The sequence below is a fragment of the Cyprinus carpio genome, chromosome A18 (genome assembly GCF_018340385.1).
Source record: "Cyprinus carpio isolate SPL01 chromosome A18, ASM1834038v1, whole genome shotgun sequence".
Lineage (NCBI taxonomy): Eukaryota > Metazoa > Chordata > Actinopteri > Cypriniformes > Cyprinidae > Cyprinus > Cyprinus carpio.
This window is the reverse complement of record NC_056589.1, coordinates 11,616,893-11,638,665: the sequence shown is the minus strand read 5'-3', so window position 1 is coordinate 11,638,665 and position 21,773 is coordinate 11,616,893. Positions and strand designations below refer to the sequence as shown.

General features: G+C 35.4%; 1 protein-coding gene across 1 annotated transcript; it reads right to left on the bottom strand.

Moving 5' to 3' along the window:
• Window positions 1-617: 617 nt before the first annotated feature.
• LOC109071312 (dynein regulatory complex subunit 4) lies at window positions 618-20,835 on the bottom strand. The gene is made up of 9 exons (XM_042775797.1): window positions 20,614-20,835; window positions 20,284-20,481; window positions 9,156-9,210; window positions 4,293-4,498; window positions 2,400-2,567; window positions 2,192-2,278; window positions 1,657-1,863; window positions 1,449-1,514; window positions 618-910 (listed from the first exon to the last, which is right to left on the bottom strand). Exons 1-9 carry the CDS (start codon window positions 20,833-20,835, stop codon window positions 764-766), a joined length of 1,356 nt encoding a protein of 451 aa, XP_042631731.1. The 3' UTR covers window positions 618-763.
• Window positions 20,836-21,773: the final 938 nt, after the last annotated feature.

Genomic DNA, 21,773 nt, shown 5'->3' with positions numbered 1-21,773 from the left:
ATTTTGAGTTGTCAGTTCTTAATGTGGATGTGCACAATACTCAGAAACATTAAGTCAGTGAAAGCAGCCATTACTCAGAAATATCAGAATTCAGAAGCCAAGTCTGGAAAACTCTGAGCAACTTTAATACATTTTTTTCAGGCAATAGGTTTGCAAGATTTTTTGGTGAACTACACCTGTCACGATTATGGACTTTTGTTGTGTTTATTTCATTTCCTGTTCTCCTATTTAGTTTGTTCTTCAACCTAAGCTGCGTCTAAATATGTGTAACTAAATATGTGTAGTATAAGTTACTACACTATAAATTACTACATTAGTATAAATTACTATGTTAATTTAGGCTAATTTGTATAATTAGGAAATTGATTTTAAAAAGTATAGTGTAAAATGTTGTGGAATGTATAACATAAGATAAGGTGAAATAAAAGGAACTCAGACAGAAAGTGACCCCCCCCCCCCCCCCACACAACATCTGTCATATTAAGTATGATGGATAAACACTTTATGATTTTTTTTTTCACAACATTTTTGTGAAGACGAAGAGACTTACATTCACACTGAAAATTATTTATACTGAGAATCTCATGCATATCCATAAAATTAATTGCACATACATATAAATCTTAAAGAATAATCTTTAATGTATTAGAATTTCATAAGTGTGTTTGCATGTGGACTTGATATGTTTCAGAGCTTTTAAGGGTGTATACATGCATTGAGTTTTATCATTCTATTGAGATTTAACATATTTTTCCTTTTCTTGCTAATTTGGAGCAGAAACAAGGGAAGCAGGGCCCTGACCAAGACTCTGCCCAGAACTGCTTTCGAGTGGCTTAAAGTCGAGTTCTTCCACAGGGATCCCAAATGCCCGCAGCTTTGCTACAGAAGTGTTCAGCAGGTCATTATGGGCCTGTGGATGGAAATATACAGCTACACTTAATCACAATAGGGTGTCGTTAATACATATTGTAAGATATTTTTTAAATTACATGCTATTTTTAATCTAATAACAATAAATGTTTTATTTGTTAGTGTGTCTGTGTCACATGACCAACTTTTAGTCACATTTCAGTGAAGATTAATTTAAGTTTTCATTTCAACATCCATTCACGGAGACAAATAAGCACTCTGCCATGCTATTCTAACATTATATTCTTTACTTATCTTGTCTTATCTTGTTTCAGCCCAATTCACACATTAACATTGATTTTAAGACTGTGAATATGTGCATAATGTTTTATGTGTATATGTGTGTGCCACAACATTTATAAGTGTATGTGTGTACATTGGTGTGTATAATGTTATTTATATGTACTGTTTGAGCATTCCATACTATACATGTATGTGTGATTACTTCACATTTGTGTATTCCAGTGCTTCATGTATATATGTGCAAATAAAGTTTGATGTAAACCCTTTATGGAACCTTATACAGAACAGTTTCTTACCTTGCAAACTCGTGCCACTTCATACTGTAAGTCTCTGATAGCATGGTTTTTGGACTCCAAAACTTCCTAGACAAAAATAAAACAATTGTATAGACACATTAACAAACACTTCTGTAAGCCTGACTTTTATTTTTCTAATTCAGTCATATATTATTGTGGTGGTCCTCTGCAAATGCTTGTATGTAAATATGTACGCACAGAAATGTACCTCTAGTTTATGGGTGACCATGTTGAGGGTGTTGGGGTCCAGGTTGGAAGCAGACAGCACCTCACTGAGCTGCGCTTCCTTCTTCTTCAGTGTGATGAGTGCACTCAGTTTGCTCTCCAGTAGCAGGTTTTTAAAGCTACTTTTTTGCTGAACCTCCTGGATGGCTTTAGTGAACTTCATGTACAGCTCATCTCGCTCCAACTGAACCTACACAACAAAGTGTCTTCAGTTATTACACATGCAGCAGTCCTAATGGATCAATATGAACACACAAAAAATCTGAGAGATAACTCTTATCCAATATAATGATGTTATAGAAAAATACAATAATTAATTAAAAAATAACTTTAATAATAATAAAAATTATCTGGCTGGTGTGTACTACTGTAGTGTGTACACTGAACAGAGATTTGTATCATGTGATGGCAGACATGTTATCAAGATGAAAAAAAAAAAAAAAAAAATTCTACTAAACTTTCTAAGGCCACAACTAGTTCAGTGTGTTATAAAGGTCTGATGCTGTTCCTCCAATCACCTTAGTAAATCTCTGTTCCAACACTTCATGCACCCACTTAAGCTCCTTCATTTCTCTCTCAGATATTTTGAGACGAGCTCTTGTTCTCTGACAGCAAAACAAAGAACAGGAATTCCATACATTAATTAGATTTATTAAAACTATTGTTATAGTTAAACATGTAACACTATCACAGATCAGTGTCTGCTACTTTAGACCCTGAACGTACAGCTAGAGCACTCCTGTCCTTATCATAGTTGGAGAGCAATTTCTGGAGTTCTGCGACTTCCTCTTTGGCCTTTTGTGGAGACTCTCTAAGGTCCTTATTCTCCTCAAGCACTTCAGCCATCTCTTTATTTCTCTTCTCCTCCTTCCTTTTCATCTCCTTCAACTCTTCCTGCACACATTTCACCAGAGACAAAAATGACTAAGAACTGACAAAAAAAAAAAAAAAATATCACACAAACATATGTAAATATACACTACCAGTCAAAAAAATTTTAGCAGTAAGTTTTTTAATGTTTTTTTTTTTTTTATAATTATCTTCTGCTCACCAAGCCTGCATTTATTTGACCCAAAATACAGCAAAAGCAGTTATATTGTGAAATATTTTTACTATTTGAAATAACTGCTTTCTATTTGAATATATTTTTAAAATGTAATTTATTCCTGTGATTTCAAAGCTTCAAAGCAGTCTTCAGTGTCACATGATCCTTCAGAAATCATTCTAATATTCTGATTTGCTGCTCAAAAAACATTTATTATTATTATGTTGAAAACAGCAGCGTAGAATGTTTTCACATTTCTTTGATGAATAGAAAGTTCAGAAGAACAACATTTATCTGAAATAAAAATCTTCTGTGATATTATAAATGTCTTTTTGATCAATTTAAAGCACCAGTGCTAAATAAAAGTATTAATTTATACTATATATATATACTGACTCCAAGCTTTTTAATGGTATAGTGTATAATGTTACAAAAGCTTTTTTTCATTTCAGATAAATACTGATCTTTGGATCTTTCAATTCATCAGAGAATCCTGAAAAAAAAATGTACTCAGCTGTTTTAAATATTATTAATAATTTAAAGGGGTCCTATTATGCTTTTTCACTTTTTAACTTTTGTTAGTCTGTAAAGTTGCTGTTTGAGCATAAAAATGATCTGCAAACTTTCAAAGCTCAAAGTCCAATTCAAAAGGAGGTATTTTTTTTTAACAGAAATCACTTTTCAAAAACTACAACTAACGACTCGTTTGGACTACAAAGCATATTTTCAGGGATTTGTGACATCACAAAGATTGACGAATGGGATGAGACCTGGTTGAGCAGCACTAGAGAAGGCAACAAGTGTAATCACTATGTTGGAGACACGCTAGCTTTTCCAAGGCAGACAAGCTTACAGTGGTTACAATCATCCGGGTTTAAATCACGCTCAAATTGATTTGGACGCAATATTTGTGAAGCTGGCAGGTGGCTATGGTAAGGGGCATGACATTTCGTGACCAGGCATAGAGTGGAGCCAATCACAACACACACTGGCCCAGCTAACAATCACAGCACATCTCATATTTCAGAAGGTGGGCCTTCATTTGATACAGGGACCGTTCATGCCAAATTTGGGAGAGAGGTGTTGTAATAATGTAAAATATGTGAAAAATAATGTGTTTTTCGAACAACCTAGTGTGAGAGCCTATTCTAGTACACACCTAAAACAAAATCAAGACTTTGTAAAAGAGCATAATTGGACCCCTTTAATAAAATAATAATAATAAAAGTAATGACTGGAGTAATGATGCTAAAAAAATCAGCTTTGAAATCACAGGAATAAATTACATTTTAAAATATATTCAAATAGAAAGCAGTTATCTTAAATAGTAAAAATATTTCACAATATTACTGCTTTTGCTGTATTTTGGATCAAATAAATGCTGGCTTGGTGAGCAGAAGATAATTCTTTAAAAAACATGAAAAAATCTTACTGTTCAAAAACTTTTGACTGGTAGTGTAGCTTGATTGCCAGATACATAAATGTAGATGTAATAATTTTGAAGAAGATGCAATGGTGACTATGAGTTCCTAAAAACAACTTAATGAGAGAAACTCTGTAATTAGATTTTTTACCTTGAGTGAAGTGATAAGGTCCAAATTCTTGTAGACAATGTCATTGAAGTAGTTCCTGATGTCTCTGAAAGCCTTTTCATGATTCATCATCAGCATGTTGATGTGACTGTTCTTTCGTTCCTCGAGCTCATGAATCTCTGTTTTGCGTCTCAGTTCTTCCTCCTGCCGTAGTTTCTGCATCCTTTTCTTATATTTGGACTCAATTTCTGTGACAATATTTTCACTCCCATGTTAAATCATTAAAGCAAGTTTTTACGGCCTAGAAAGCTCTTCACTTCCCATACACTTTTATTTTGTCACATTATACTGTTACAGTATTTAACTGAGAATATTTACTACTCAAAGCACTTCAAAATGTGAAAGTGAAAAAAAGTCCAGACATTGCATTAAATTAATAACAAAAATGTACTTTTTACTTTGAATAACCTTAATAACACATTATTAGTTGACCTGTGTGCACTTGAGATAACTTTATATGCACAACCCAAATTAATGCTTATTTGGGAAACGCTAACAGCCATGAAGAGACCAATGTCTGGGTTGTATTCATGTTACGCACATGTATACGTTATATATAATGTCTTTGGCATGACCGGTGTCTGAAGCATGAGTCTAATCATGACAATGAACTTGACATTGGCAGGCGGCAGCCTATGTCGTCACAATAGGTGCGCCCGAGAGTATAAAGGGGCACCTGTAATCCTCTTTCTTGTCTTCAAGGAGTCCGTTTGTCTAAGTATGTGATCTAATCAAATTACGGCAGAACTATGGCAAGCACCAGCACAGCATGTCTCTAACATCATCCAATCCGGCAGCGAGCGTGCTCCTCGCCTTAAGCCAAGATTAGCAGGAAGAGGCTGTTGAGGTTGACCATGTTTCTGAGCACTCACAGCCCGCCTGCCCCGCATATGACGAGCTGTTGGATGTTATGTCTCGCGCTACGGAAAGATTAGATCTGCCGTGGAGGCGCGAGAACTGCGAGCCCCCTCGTGGTCACCTCGATGAATGCTTTTTGTCAGGACATAACCACCCAAGCTCGTATGAGTCTTCCCTTTCTGCCAGATCTTCACACTGAGGTGCGGAGAGCCTGGGTAAAGCCATATTCTGCTCGCATTAACTTTTCACAAGTAAACTATGCTGATGTGGAGGGAATGCAGAAATATGGATATGCGTTGAAGCCTCCGATTGAAGAGATGCTGGCTAGCTATCTCTCGGTTGTTGAGGTATCCGCATTGAAGACGCCGTCTCTGCCAACTAAGCTGCTGCGGGTTACACTTTCCACATAATGGCTGTGTTGCAAGGCTATCAGGCTGACCTGCTGAAGGACCTTGACCAGGGCCGGGGACTCCCTCCGGAGGCGGTGGAGGAGCTGCTGTGACATACCACGGATTTGGCTCTCTGTGCCACTAAGCAAACTGCTGCCGCTATCGGTGGCTATGGAAAGACATCTGTGGCTAAATCTGGCAGATATCGGGGAGGAGGAGAAAAACTCTCTCCTCGAATCACCAGTTTTGGCTTCCAAACTTTTCGGTAAATCTGTTGAGACAGTGGAAGTTTCGGGAGGCGAAGAAGTGCTCCGCTGAATTTAAAACCTTTATGCCGCGCCGGTCCAGGTTCAAGCCTCAAGCCATGAATGGGGCTGGGGCTCGGCCATCTACTGTGAGCGTCATCAGGCCTCCTCTCGCTATAGAGAGTTTTTTTGAGGCCTCCACTTGCCAAGGGCTCCGCTAGGGCAGTATCTGTGCATTGTAGGCTCTCTGTGAGCTTCCCTACAAGATGTCCTGCGTGTGGGATGTAGTTAGTCCTCCTCTCATTTAGAGAGTTGTCATGTTGAGGCCTCCGCCATCTACTGTAAGTGTCGACAGGCCTCCTCTTGCCTGAGAGGAGCAGAGCAGAGTTCTGCCAGAGGAGAGTTATATTATTTAAGGTCTCCACTTGCCAAGGGCTCTGCTAGGGCAGTATCTGTGAGTTGTAGGCTCTCTGTGAGCCTCCTTACAAGACATCCTGAGTGTGGGGTGTAGTTAGGTCTCCTTTCGTTTTAGAAAGTCGTTATGCTGAGGCCTTCGCTCCTTGAGTTCAACTTGGTATTGGCTAGGTAGTATGAGTTTTGCTAGGCTGACTCTTTTAAGAGGTATTTTATTTAAACCTCCACTCTCCGGAGCTTCATGGGCCATTTTGGACTCTCTGTGAGCTTTCTTCAATGTGACCTCAATAAGAATGTAGTCAGGCTTCCTGTGGAGGCCTCGTTCTTGAGAAGCTCCGGTCTATGATGTTGTTGAGGGGTAGGACTCCTCTGAGTCTTTGACTTGGTTTAGCCATTTAGGCACTCATCCCTTCAGCATGGTGGCATAGGTATTCCGTTCCCCAAAGAGCCTTCTAGGGGACACAGTGTAGAGTTCCCATTCGAAAGGGAACATCTCAGCTTATGCATGTAACCATGGTTCCATGAGAAGGGGAACGAGACGCATGACATAGCAAGTTTCCCTAAAAAAACACACCTGATTCAACTCAACTCATTTTCAGAGATTTGTTATCTTGTGAAAAACGTCTGGAAAAGACACACAATGCACATGATGTGTCTGATATCACCCCTATACTCTCAATCACTACAGCCTACATTATTCCACTAATAAAATAATAATAATAATAATAATAATAATAATAATAATAATAATAATAATAATAATAATAATAATAATAATTCATTACATTTATAAAGCACTTTACGTTGTGAGAGGGGGTCTCCTCATCCACCACCAGTGTGCAGAATCCACCTGGATGATGCTACGGCAGCCAAAGTGTGCCAGAATGCCCACAACACACTAGCTTATTGGTATAGAGGAGACAGTGTGATGAAGCCAGTCATTATATGGGGATGATAAGGAGGCCATGATTGTCAGAGGGCAATGGGTGAATTTGGCCAGGATGCCGAGGTCAAACCTATACTCTTTTTGAGTATATGACCACATAAGTCAGGACCTCAGTTTAAAATCTCATCCGAAGGACGGTGCTTTTTGACAGTATAGTGTCCCCGTCACTATACTGGGGCACTAGGACCCACACACACCACAGGGTGAGCACCCCCTGCTGGCCTCACTAGCACCTCTTCCTGCAGTAACCTAGCTTTCCCAGGAGGTCTCCCATCCAGGTACTGACCAGGCTCAACCCTGCTTAGCTTCAGTGGGCAACCAGATGGGAGCAGCAGAGTGATAGCTGCTGATAGTGTGCTTGCAAGAATGAATGAAAACAAATAAACAAGGTATTTTAAGTCTGCACGAACCAGAAGTTGCTACCTGCTTTACTGAAGCATTGTGATGTATTTCCAACTGAAACAGAATATTGAATAGAGGGCAGGGTTTTATTTTACAGCACATGCCTGGCATCTCTTGCTCGTAGCAAACTAACAATTGGAGGGGCATGGTTAAGGATACTCTGCCCAAACTATCAAACTGATGTCTTTAGAGAAGTAATGCCATTCCAGAGCAGAAGCAAATTTTTAGATTCTGATTAAAGATGGCAAGACAAACTGTTTTTTCTATGGGTCTACTTGCATGGATTAATTGTTCACCTCAAGACCATTTCTAAAAAGACTTGATTTCAAATCAAATATGCTGCATTAAATATGCTGCACATCCATTGAGATGAATTGAAATAGTATGCTTTAAAGACAGATTTACTTGATATAGTGCTCAAAATTAGTTCTATGGAACAAGAAAACTGTTGTAAAATTTTAGCCCAGTGGTTCCCAAACTTTTTGTAGCGTGCATCCCTTTCTAGTGTTTGACATGTATCACCACCATCCTCCAGTTAAAGACCATATTTCTAACTGCAATAACTAAATACATATATTCACTGTATACAGGGTTTGACATTAACCTTTTGGCTCACCAGCAACTAAGATGTATTTACACAGTTTAAAATAGCTGAAATGTAGCATGAATGCATTTACACTGCAAAATTACTTTATAATATTATAGTGTGTTGGCTATGAGATGTGCGACTGTTCTGCTGTGATCTTTGTTTGGAACTATTTTCGTTAACCAAATCAAGCAAAAACAGTCAATATTGACAATATTGTACTAAAATATAAGTCACATGATATTAACTTCTAGTTTGAACTCTTGTATAAAATCAATGTCAAATTTGCAATCGTACTTGTTTTCAGGGAAAACTGCACTCTCTTGGTCATGTTGCTTATCTAGGCTATATGTTATAAATATAAAAACTAAATTTTTACTGCAGTATGTTTCTTCTGTGTGCAGTTTTGTTCATTTGTTTTGATTTCTCCAAGAGATTGTCTCACACACAGACAGGCTGCGCAAGTCTCAACTGCCACAACTTTGTTAATGTCAATACAATATTCATTATCAATCGCCGTTTACACCACATGTAATAAAATCTGAGTAAATTTAGATGCTTCCCTAGTTAGATGTTTTAATCAGGTTGATTGTCCAGCCTGGTATGTAAAATTCCTTTTTACTTGCCCCTTTAAAAAACTCCACGTGTCACAGACAAGCATTTATGTCGAGCTCTGTTACTGTATAATGCCAGCCCTCCAAAGTGACTATATAGTGGCAGTGACCGTGTTCCATGCCACTGCTGAAATCCACCTGCATTTGGCAGCTTGGCGGGTTTTAATGTTAAGTCCTGAGTGTATATTTGAAAACATCAAATTTCAGTTATATAAAAAAAAAAAAAAAACGATTATTACTCCCTATCTTTTTTAGTGAGATGGATGGGCCTGCATGTTTGCACACAGATCATCAAAATAATTCCTCCGTGCACCCTGGTGGTCAGTCTACGTACCCCAGTTTGGGAACCGCTGTTCTAGTCCATCCAAATAAATAAAGACAGAGACTTTACCTCGTACTTGTCTGGCAAAATCATTTCTCAGAATAGTAATTTCCTCATTGTGTTTCTGTTGAAAGACAATTTTGTTTATTTTCATTTGAGATCTAAAGCAAAAGTGTAACTGTCATTGTAATGGTAATCATTATAACCAGGGTGCAAATTACGGGGAGGGGGACTGGGAGTAATGTACTTGTAATTTAAAGTTTACTTAAATATAATATAATTGTCTTTTCAGGCACCATGAGACTGAATATGGAAAACGTTAAGATGGGTGTGTCTACTGCACACTGACAACACAGGTTGTTGACCTAACACAAAATATTTTTCTTTATGTCTGTGAATATGCAGGGGAAAAAGCAGATATATCTGAGATTCAGGTATACAAGTGTACAGTCGTGGCCAAAAGTTTTGAGAATTACATAAATATTGGAAATTGGAAAAGTTGCTGCTGCATATACTTCAGAATGTTATGAAGAGTGATCAGATGAATTGCATAGTCCTTCTTTGCCATGAAAATTAACTTAATCCCAAAAAAACCTTTCCACTGCATTTCATTGCTGTCGTTAAAGGACCTGCTGCGATCATTTCAGTAATCATCTTGTTAACTCAGGTGAGAATGTTGACGAGCACAAGGCTGGAGATCATTATGTCAGGCTGATTGGGTTAGAATGGCAGACTTGACATGTTAAAAGGAGGGTGATGCTTGAAATCATTGTTTTTCCATTGTTAACCATGGTGACCTGCAAAGAAACGCGTGCAGCCATCATTGCGTTGCATAAAAATGGCTTCACAGGCAAGGATATTGTGGCTAATAAGATTGCACCTAAATCAACAATTTATAGGTTCATCGAGAACTTCAAGGAAAGAGGTTCAATTCTTGTAAAGAAGGCTTCAGGGCGTCCAAGAAAGTCCAGCAAGTGCCAGGATCGTCTCCTAAAGAGTTTTCAGCTGTGGGATCGGAGTGCCACCAGTGCAGAGCTTGCTCAGGATTGGCAGCAGGCAGGTGTGAGCGCATCTGCACGCACAGTGAGGCGAAGACTTTTGGAAGATGGCCTGGTGTCAAGAAGGGCAGCAAAGAAGACACTTATCTCCAAAAAAAAACATCAGGGACAGATTGATCTTCTGCAGAAAGTATAGTGAATGGACTGCTGAGGACTGGGGCAAAGTCATATTCTCCGATGAAGCCCCTTTCCAATTGTTTGGGGCATCTGGAAAAAGGCTTGTCCAGAGAAGAAAAGGTGAGCGCTACCATCAGTCCTGTGTCATGCCAACAGTAAAGCATCCTGACACCATTCATGTGTGGGGTTGCTTCTCATCCAAGGGAGTGGGCTCACTCACAATTCTGCCCAAAAACACAGCCATGAATAAAGAATGGTACCAAAACACCCTCCAACAGCAACTTCTTCCAACAAACAGTTTGGTGAAGAACAATGCATTTTCCAGCACGATGGAGCACCGTGCCATAAGGCAAAAGTGATAACTAAGTGGCTCGGGGACCAGAATGTTGAAATTTTGGGTCCATGGCCTGGAAACTCCCCAGATCTTAATCCCATTGAGAACTTGTGGTGAATCCTCAAGATGCGGGTGGACAAACAAAAACCCACTAATTCTGACAAAATTCCAAGAAGTTATTATGAAAGAATGGGTTGCTATCAGTCAGGATTTGGCCCAGAAGTTGATTGAGAGCATGCCCAGTCGAATTGCAGAGGTCCTGAAAAAGAAGGGCCAACACTGCAAATACTGACTCTTTGCATAAATGTCATGTAATTGTTGATAAAAGCCTTTGAAACGTATGAAGTGCTTGTAATTATATTTCAGTACATCACAGAAACAACTGAAACAAAGATCTAAAAGCAGTTTAGCAGCAAACTTTTTGAAAACTAATATTTATGTAATTCTCAAAACTTTTGGCCACGACTGTACAATATTAGAATAAAATCCAGCGTGCACCCCAATGTCAATTGATATCAATTTGACGTCAAATGTTAGTCAAGTCTTGATCAAGATGCTGTATAACATAATTTTAATGCCAGTTTGGACAGTAATTTCTTCCAGTGGTAAATGAGTGAAAATATGTATGGAATGCCAAACCTGACAAAATTAGAAATATATAAATACATAAATAAATATACAAAGAAATGTAAAAAAGCAAAAATAAATAAATATACAAAGAAAAGTAATAATTATAAATATTTTTTTATTTTTTTTTTTTTATTATTTGTGTTTTGTTTAGTATTTTGTTTTTTTAATATGGTAGTGTTTTTTTATTTGTTTTTATTTGGTTTTTTTGTTCTAATGAATGGCTAATATTCTAGTAATGTGCATGTTAATAAGCTACTTAAGTTAATTAAGTAATTTAATATCACCCTAACTCTATGTATACAATCTAAGTCATTCATCCCATTATGAACAGTCACGTCATGTAGGCTACAGTGCTTGTATTTTGTTTGGACAAGGTGTCACTGTGGCCTCAAAGCTTACAACTCTTAAACTTTTGCTCGATTGCTATTCCTGAGGTAAAGTACAGTAGGTGGCCATCCAAAACGTTGCTTCTACCGCCGCTCGTACCGCCGCCACGGCATCTGCAAAGTGCATTTACAGCTTTTGACCACTGAGTGGCGCTTTAATCACAAGTTATCAAACAAGCGCATCAAAGCACATTTTCGCAAATAGAAATCAGCTTTGTCTCACCGATGTGTTACATTTGACGGCTGCAGTCAGGGAAAATGAAAGAAAAACGCTGTAGTTACAATATTTAATATTCACAGATGAAAGTTTGGTACTTTTGAAGTTATGTGCATTTCTTAGAACGAATTCAAGCAGGATAAATGTCAAGCCTGTGCCTGAGCCTGTGCTTATATTTTCTCTAAGCTACACAGTATTACACCATATTTTAGATTTGACACATTTAATAGGTGTGCAGTATTATTTATATAATATGAATTATGTGTTATATTATTCAAAAGAAATTGCCTATTTTAGTGAGCTAGGCTACATGGATTAATATGCAAAATGTCAATATTCTCATATATTAGGCCTATATTTTAATTTATATTTTAAAATTCCTTTAATAAAACAACATGCATTTTTGTTAGTCGTTACCTGTCCTTTATTTTGACAGACAACTTCTTGGGAAAATATATTTGTCTGTACACTGATTAAGAAATTGTTGCGTGTTTTATAAATTATTTTCTTTATTTTAATACAACGTGAGGCACTGTATAATATCGTTCCTATTATTTAGGCCTAATTAAAACAAGAAACGAATAAATTAAACCTGCACGATTTAGCTAAATCATTGAAAGCCTAAAGAATGGATGGATTAATAAAACGTTCTCATGTTTAAACTCAAGTTCTCTCATTATAATCAACAAAATACACACGATGTAAATAAGAGCTTCATTAATTGACAACTTCAGTGATTTTAAAGCGAGCCTTCTTTACTTGCTTTCATATAATTTAAGTAAAAAAATAAAATTGCAGCCGCATTTAAATGCAGGTGTGTAAAATTTGTCTGCGTGCAAGATTTGCGCAACGCGAGTGATGCTGAGTACACGCGCAGCATTTATTCTTATTTGTTTTATCTTCATTACAAATCTTGTATGGTTTTATTTTGGATAATTGCATGTAAAAAATAATTTACGTTGTAATGCATATGCAAAATGTGAATTATTATTCATATTCAAGTGTTTGTGCGAAAATTATTAATGCACATGCAGGACAGGGAGGCGCCCTGTAGATCTCTTGAATTTTTTCCTGATAATGAATTAACTTAAAATTGTGGTGTCTCACATACATGAGAAATATATCTACAGAAAGCTTGAAATGTCTTTTAAACGAATCAATTCAGAACGACAGCATTATGTAATCTGTGAAGGTTGTATTTCTCTTTAAAGGCGCATCCATGTGGATAAAGTCAGCACTGTGAATTTCATCTTGCAGCCGACAAGAAAACATTTGTTTATTAATAAATAATTTAAATGTTTCCTTTTTTACAATTATTGGGCTACTTCTGCCTGTGCTTTGTGGCAAACTTAATGCATGTGCTTGAGCGCAGAATATATTAAGGTTCATTATGGATTATAGATGTAAATTTAATATAAACCTGCGATTAGTTGAATAATGACAAATGAACGACTAACTAGAAAAATCTTACGTGGGGGGCAGACCTATTAAATAGCCTCTAGACATCTCTGTTAAAGCTTTTAAAGCATTTTATACATTAACATTTGTTACTGTGGGTTAACAGTAATTATAATTATTATATACTAAGGAACAGAGTCTGGGCCTAATCTAGGCTATCCAGGGTTTTTTATTTTTTTTATTTTCATTGCATTTGCTAATGACTTTGTGCAGCACATTCACTTCGCACGCTCAACCTGCCTCGCGCGTTGCTCAGCTGTGGACGATTTCAAAATGTTTGATATAAAGGTTGATGTCCCATTTTATACAGGAATTGTTCATTTAAAAAAAAAATCGAATTATATTGTTAGTCTAAATGAACTTGTTTACAATATAATTAGAACTAAGTATCGGCCTGAGTAAATTTGACCATTATAGAATTATGACTTTAAAGGTTAGTGATTTAGGAGGTGAAAATACTGTGAGGTCTATGAGACGTTAGCCAATAAAGCATTTTATTTAAACAATGGCACTTAAAGTTTTGAACTAAAATATTATTTCATCCATATAGCCTGTGAATAAACAAAAAACATACTTTTCAATGAAAGAACACTGAGAGTGTAGGTTGCTTCTGGTGTTTGGATTTGTACTTCAATATAATGAGCTCCAAGTTTAGAAATAGCAACACGGTTTTTTTTATTTCTCTCTCTCTCTCTCCATTTAACTCTCTATTTAACAGCATTAACTTACAATGAAATACATCTTCCTTCAGGTAGACTGAATGGTTTTCTGTCTTGCTAAATGTTGGGCTCGTGATCAGTAAGTTGTATTCGCTCAAATTGATTTAGTTAAATCAAAACTTGCGACTCTGAATCCGAGTGCAGTTAGCGCGAGTCCCGCGCGCTGTGAAGTGGGAGCAGCTGATGGAGGACTCCGCTTGTTCTTAAAGCCTTCCGCAAACGCTACGTTCACAAATAACAATGATTTTCGTAAAATAATGATTAATTATCAATTGATAATTTGTTATTATTTTGGTCTAGTGATAATAATATGGGCTGCGGGAAAATAATGAATACAAAGAGTAGGGCTGCTGTGAGTGCAGGCATGTTTCAACCCAGTAACATGACAACACAGCCAACAAACAGACCGAGTTCAGTTCGTCTGGAGGGGGCTGGGGGGTAGTTCTGTATAGCTTGTGGGAGTCGAGATAAAGGTGTGAATCTCTTGGTCTTTCATATGCACAGTGTCTTATGAGGGTATCAAACTTGCAGAACAGGTTTAGATAGGACGATTGCCTCGTCATTTTGGTTTTAGGGCAACTTTGAAGAAAGGTTTTTTGATTCACTTCAAATGTTGACTACTGTATAGCGCAATATAGTTTATTGGTTATTATAACTTAATTTCAGAGGTAGTTGCCTTAACTCAAATAAATAAATAAATAAAATAAATAAATTTGCAAACTGTTGCGTTAATTTTTTTTGTTTCGTCTTAACAATATTTTTTAGACTATGAAATATAAATTCTCACAGAATGTAGCCTTTTCATAACCAATATATTGAACCATCTCTTTATGTTTTTCTAAATCCCAAACAGAGTCCAGACATCAGTATGATCCGTCTATGATGTTTTATATGCTTTTTTAGATTTGGGAATACACATGTGTTACAGACATGACAAAAACATTTTTGGAGTTTTTGGAGACATTATTATTATTATTATTATTTATTTTTTATTTTGTTGTAGCCTATTTATAATGCACAAACCAGAAGCAACAATATCTGCAGAGAAGGGTTGGCCATTCTCAAAACATAAAATATCAATTTTATTTCAATTTTCGTTTTTGTGTTTCAGAGGAAAAAACTGTGTTAAAGCATCTCTCCATTACAGACCGTTCTGAAAGAAGAATTTATGCAAATGCGTATAAAATGCTTTAAAAGCTTTAACAGAGATGTCTAGAGGATATTTAATAGGTCTGCCAACCACGTAAGATTTTTCTAGATACTAGTCGTTCATTTGTCATTATTCAACTAATCGCAGGTTTATATTAAATTTACATCTATAATCCATAATGAGCCTTAATATATTCCACGCTCAAGCAGATGCATTAAGTTTGCCACAAAGCACAGGCAGAAGTAGCCCAATAATTGTAAAAAAGGAGACATTTTAATTATTTATTAATAAACAAGTGTTTTCTTGTCAGGTGCAAGATGAAATTCACAGTGCTGACTTTATCCACATGGACTCGCCTTTAAAGAGAAATACAACCTTCACAGATTGCATAATGCTTTCGTTCTGAATTGATTCGTTTAAAAGACATTTCAAGCTTTCTGTAGATATATTTCTCATGTATGTGAGACACCACAATTTTAAGTTAATTCATTATCAGGAAAAAATTCAAGTGATCTAGAGGGCGCCTCCCTGTCCTGCATGCACATTAATAATTTTCGCACAAACACTTGAATATGAATAATAATTCACATTTTGCATATGCATTACAACGTAAATTATTTTTTTACGTGCAATTATCCAAAATAAAACCAAACAAGATTTGTAATGAAGATAAAACAAATAAGAATAAATGCTGCGTTAACGTTCTCAGCATCACTCGCGCCGCGCAAATCTTGCACGCAGACAAATTTACACACCTGCATTTAAATGCGGCTGCAATTTTATTTTTTTACTCAAATTATATGAAAGCAAGTAAAGAAGGCTCCCTTTAAAATCACTGAAGTTGTCAATTAATGAAGCTTTTATTTACATTGTGTGTATTTTGTTGATTATAATGAGAGAACTTGAGTTTAAACATGAGAACGTTTTATTAATCCATCCATTCTTTAGACTTTCAATGATTTAGCTAAATCGTGCAGTTTTAATTTATTCGTTTCTTGTTTTAATTAGGCCTAAATAATGGGAACGAAATTATACAATGCCTCACGTTTTACTAAAATAAAGAAAATAATTTATAAAACACGCAACAATTTCTTAATCAGTGTACAGACAAATATATTTTCCCAAGAAGTTGTCTGTCAAAATAAAGGACAGGTAACGACTAACAAAAATGCATGTTGTTTTATTAAAGGAATTTTAAAATATAAATTAAAATATAGGCCTAATATATGAGAATATTGACATTTTGCATATTAATCCTTTTTTTTTTAACTTGAACTTCAGTACTATTAAACTGACATTAAAATCTCAAGACGTTTATAAGTTAAAAAGGGTAAAATGTCACAGTGCATGTTAAATAGTTCTAATTATATTGTTAACAAGTTCATTTAGACTAACAATATAATTTGATTTTTTTTTTAAATGAACAATTCCTGTATAAAATGGGACATCAACCTTTATATTAAACATTTTGAAATCGTCCACAGCTGAGCAACGCGTGAGGCAGGTTGAGCGTGCGAAGTGAATGTGCTGCACAAAGTCATTTTCAGATGCAATGAAAATAAAAAAAAATATAAAAAACCCTGGATAGCCTAGATTAGGCCCAGACTCTGTTCCTAAGTATATAATACTTATAATTACTGTTAACCCACAGTAACAAATTTTAACCAATTAATCGCCTATTTTCGTTTGCTGCATGTTTTTATTTTTATTTTTTTTATTATTATTTTTTTTTTTTAAACAGGCTAAAAAATAAATTAAGTTTGTGAGAGGAAAAGAAAATATATAAGTAATGTATAAGTTGCATTTAATTACATTCAGAAATAATAACGGCTGGCCTAATAATGTTACAATGTGCCAACAGGATATTTTTAGTTCCCTTCGCTTTACAACAAATCCTTTAAATTTAACAAATTTATCAGAACAGAACAAGAATTAAAAATATATAATTCTAATGGATAAATAAAATTGCAGTATATAATAATATAGGCTTAGCTATAAACAAACAAAAAAATAAATGAATAATAATTTTAAAGCGAACCATAAGGTAAGGTTGGGCTCTCATTCGGGAGAAATCCACAAAACGTTTCCATATTCATGATGTTGCCTATTTCAAGCTTAATTATTATTCATTAGGTAAAATAGGCTTTGTAGTTCACGCATGTTTCAGTATCAAGAAAAAAAAAATAAAATCATAATTAGCAAAAATATGCCAAAGTGGGCCGCTGCTCGCGCCGAATGGCACGGTGAATGGCTACTGTTTCCAATGAATGTGCGTGAGGCACCAGCGCGATCAAACAGCTGAAACAGAAAATACTCAATTTTTGGTCACACAGTAAAGGCATAATTCAAAAATGCAAAGTGTTAGCAGTTTGAAAAATCAAGAATAATAACAGAATTAATAATAATTATTGCTAAATTCTGGACCGTTCTCATTTCGATCTGCAAATGGAACCTGAAGGATTTTTCTTAAACCAAGAATTAACCGAAATGAAAACATTTAGCTTTTTATCCGTAGCCTATATATATGTCTTATATTTAATGACTGTTTAATAACAATAGCATGCATATATCCTTTGTGTAAAGGTCTTTCTTTTAATTTTTGATGAGTAGACTGTAGCCTAAGACTATCCTACATTTTGAAATTAACTCACTGTACATTTTTAATGATTTTTAAAGATGATACAATGTTATATCATAATGTTATTGTTGTATTACTTCCTCCTTTTATCTCAATTTAAAATTACATTCAGTTTGCAATCCGTACCTTTGCACCACCTGGCGGTAGTTTCGCGAATTAATTTAACACGCAACTGACTTGCAGTTAACGCCGCGGCACTGCGGCGGCGGTATTACCCATTTTGGTTGTCTACCTACTGTACGCCCTTCTCATTACCCTACGGACAAAGAAATGTAGAAATAAATAGATGTGAAAATAAATAAAGTGGAAATAAATAATTGTATAAATAAATAAAATAAAAAAAATAAATAAATGTGGAAAAATATACTGTACATAAAAAAGGAAATAAAAGTATAAATAATCTTTTTTTAATCTTTTATTTGTATATTTATTTATTTATTTTTTGCTTTTTAACATTTCTTTGTATATTTATGTATTTATTTATTTCTAATTTTGTCAGGTTTGGTATTCCATAAATATGAAGTTAATACACTGAAATTGGTTTAATGTATATGCAGGCCAAAGTGTATGAAATTCAGTTTACATCAAATCAGTGTCATGGTTTAGATTTCAAATTTATGTCATATGGACATCACATTGACATCAATGGTTTGCGTGCTTGATTGATATGTATTGCATAATATGCATTCTTTGTCAGCCTGATTAAATTTCAAGTAGCATTTTTTCTTAATGGGGCCTCGGACATCATCGATTTGCCACATCTCATTTTAAAATATGTCCCAGTGGGCAAATGATATTCAAAAGATCTGAAATTGACATCAAACACTGATGTGAAAAAACTGCTCAAATATCCAAATCAAACTGAAGTCAGAAACTTAATGTCCATTTCTACGACAGCGTTTTAGTGCCACGTAAAAAAAAAAAAAAAAAAAAAAAAAACCTGCGATTATAGATTAAAGTCGTAATATTTCGAGAATAAAGTTGAAATATTATGAGAATAAAGTCTAAATGTTTTGAGAATAAAGTCAAAATATTACGAGAATAAAGTCAAAATGTTTCGAGAATAATGTCGAAATATTACGAGAATAAAGTCAAAATATTCCGAGAATAAAGTCGAAATGTTTCGTGAATAAAGTCAAAATGTTACAAGAATAAAGTCGAAATGTTTCGAGAATAAAGATTAAAGTTAAAATATTTTGAGAGTATATTCTGGTCTTTTGCACATGCAAATAGCCCGGATTGAAAGCACCGGGAGATATTCCAAAATCTCAGCTTTCAAAATCTGTCAGTTTTATAGCGAAATACAAACAAATATATTACAATAATGTGTGTTTTTTCAAGCTCTATTCTTGTAACTCAAAGTCAAAGTATTTCGACTTTTTCGACTTTAATCTCGTAATCTTAGAATTATTATTATTTTTTTTTTTTTACGTGGCACTAAAACACCATCGTACCATTTCAGATCAACATACTCATTTCGCTTTTTAATAACCCATTCAATGACAAAAAAGCTTTCTCTGCAGTTTAGCACCACACCTGTAGATGGCACTATTCTAGAAGTGATGGTCTGCTTCAAAAGCATTGACAATCCTAAAACGAACCATGACCTTGTGTCCAGCTCACATTCTGTAACTCTCAGGTGGCTACCTGTCTTGTCATGTAAAACAAGTTATCTTGTAAACTTTTAACAATTACAAGAATGTGTTTTTCAATAAAATATGACTTTGTGCTATGACTATTTCTGTTAGTTTGTGTGTATGCACAGCTAAAAATGCTTTGATTACATTTACCACTGTAGCACTAGTTTGATCCAGGTTTGTAATGTGCGTGACACACAACCGCTTGCTTGTTTGTAATTGTAACTTGTTTTTTTACAATTAAAATTTGAAAAAACTTTTTACACTGTCCATATATCCATATGATTTCTGCGATGCGAACCGTGGAGTCCAGGCATAAAACCACAATTCACTGCACGGAATTTGGCCAATTTTGAATTAAACAATCAGGAAGTATCACTGCAAAGCTAATCAAATTCATTACTGTGATATGGACTAATGTCAGTAATTATTCATCTGTTGTTCTGTGATCTTTGTTCACAATCAAAGAGGTGAATTTCTTTTGAATTGACATTTGTATTATTGATTTCAAGTTTGTTTGAATAAAACTTTTCTTTCAGTGCACTGATTTTCTGTCATTATGTTGGTTGTTGAAAGAACATCAGTTTTGTGGTTGTCAAATGGCCGTGGAAGTTTTTTGACATCAGTTTTGATTCGCATTTTTGACGACAATGTTTGATGTCAATTTAATATCTTTTCAAACATCAAGGTGTCCGCTGGGAAGCCTCTGTCCCAAACTACACTATATTTTGTTGAAAATTCAAATTTACCATGCAATATTCACAACATTAACAAACATCTGTTAATGTTTTGTCCCTTCCTCCCACATTCCAATTCACATCCTGATTACCCCGTACTGTAATCTTACTCATACCAGATGAAGGTTCTTGATCACATTCTCACTGGACAGCTCCTGCTCTTTCATGTCCACTTTCAAGCAACACATGTCCTTCCGTAGCTGATTCTCAAAGTCATCGTGCTCCTTTTGCAGCAATTTGCTGCTGACAACACTTTCAGCCTTCAGCTCAGAGAGCATGTTTTGCTCTTCATAAAGTAAGTGCTTCACCTTCTGCTTATAAAACCTGAACAAAACCCAGATTCATATCACACAAAGTGTTATGTTTCATTATGAGCCAACACATAGTTAATCAAACATGAATGTATATTAATTATGATTATATAATTAATAAATTATGAAAATAACTTTCAACACCTTAATTTCCACTTGGTGGCGCTCCTCGCCCTCCTCTAGGTCACGCTCTCTTTTTCTCAGTTCACACTTTTTCTCATCCAGTTGTCTTTTGGTGATTTCCCAAAACGTGTGGATCTTGTCCCTCTCTAGTTGGAAATAGTTGCGTTCCTCTCGTTCTCTGTCCAGCTCCTCTCGCAGACGCACAATGTGCTCTTCCAAACTACAAACTCTCATGAGTTAAAGACATATTGGTTAAAATGAAATATAAATGAATGGCTACCATTTACAAGGTGTTCTTGGTTTCATTATTATTAGTAGTCGTAGACTCTACACACATGAGAAAATCACACCTGCTCTTTAGACATCTCATCTGTGGACAAGCCATCCACTACTGTTGGGGTTTTGCCCTTTGGGGACTTGTTGGAAGATTTTCTTTTTGGCGGCTGGAATATGGACAGATAAACAGATAACGTTTTTAACAAAGTTGATGTCTATTGTGCTGGATACTGTACATTTCTTTTGTGCATGGCACAGGAAACTATTTCCCCATTTCCTTTATGAAAATTAACCATGGTTTTATAAATTAAAAATGTAGTAACCATGTTTTTATTATTATTATTATTACCATTTGTATAACCACAGTTTTTACTACAAATACCATGGTTAAACTATAGGCCTAGTTTAGTGTAGCAAACTAATGGTTAATTTATGATTACCATTGTTTAACTACAATAATCATTGGTTTTATTTATTTGATTTTTTATTATTTATCATTGTAGTAAAAAGCATGGGATATAGATATTTATATACTATTAATGGATTGACTCAACAAAATGAATATACTGCAGGGGATACAATATTTAGTTTTGCGGAAATACAGTTTGTACTAAACATAAATTTATCAGACTTTACGTTAGCTTCTAGTATAATTAGTCGATAAACCAGCGTCTCACCCTTGGACCAACAACAGCGATTATTCTCGCTGAAAAGTCATCCCACAATAAACGCACAGACGGCATGATTTTGTAAAATTTCCACATTTGCTTACCATTATTTGTGAAAGCGTTATTTTTTTTTTTTTCGTTAACCTCAAATGAAAATAAAGTGGCTTTTCGCTTCACACGCTGACAATGCCAAACAAAGGTTTCCTAGCAACGTGAAATCTCTTCTTC

What these genes read in the sequence shown, in the direction of transcription:
- LOC109071312 (XM_042775797.1), bottom strand. Translation starts at nt 20,835, where the DNA reads ATGAGAGTTTGTAGTTTGGAAGAGCACATTGTGCGTCTGCGAGAGGAG. An exon ending in TTTTGCCAGACAAGTACGAG is followed by an intron (nt 4,499 to 9,155) that starts GTAAAGTCTCTG and finishes ATATTGTCACAG; the next exon opens with AAATTGAGTCCAAATATAAG. An exon ending in AGGACAGGAGTGCTCTAGCT is followed by an intron (nt 2,279 to 2,399) that starts GTACGTTCAGGG and finishes TTTTGCTGTCAG; the next exon opens with AGAACAAGAGCTCGTCTCAA.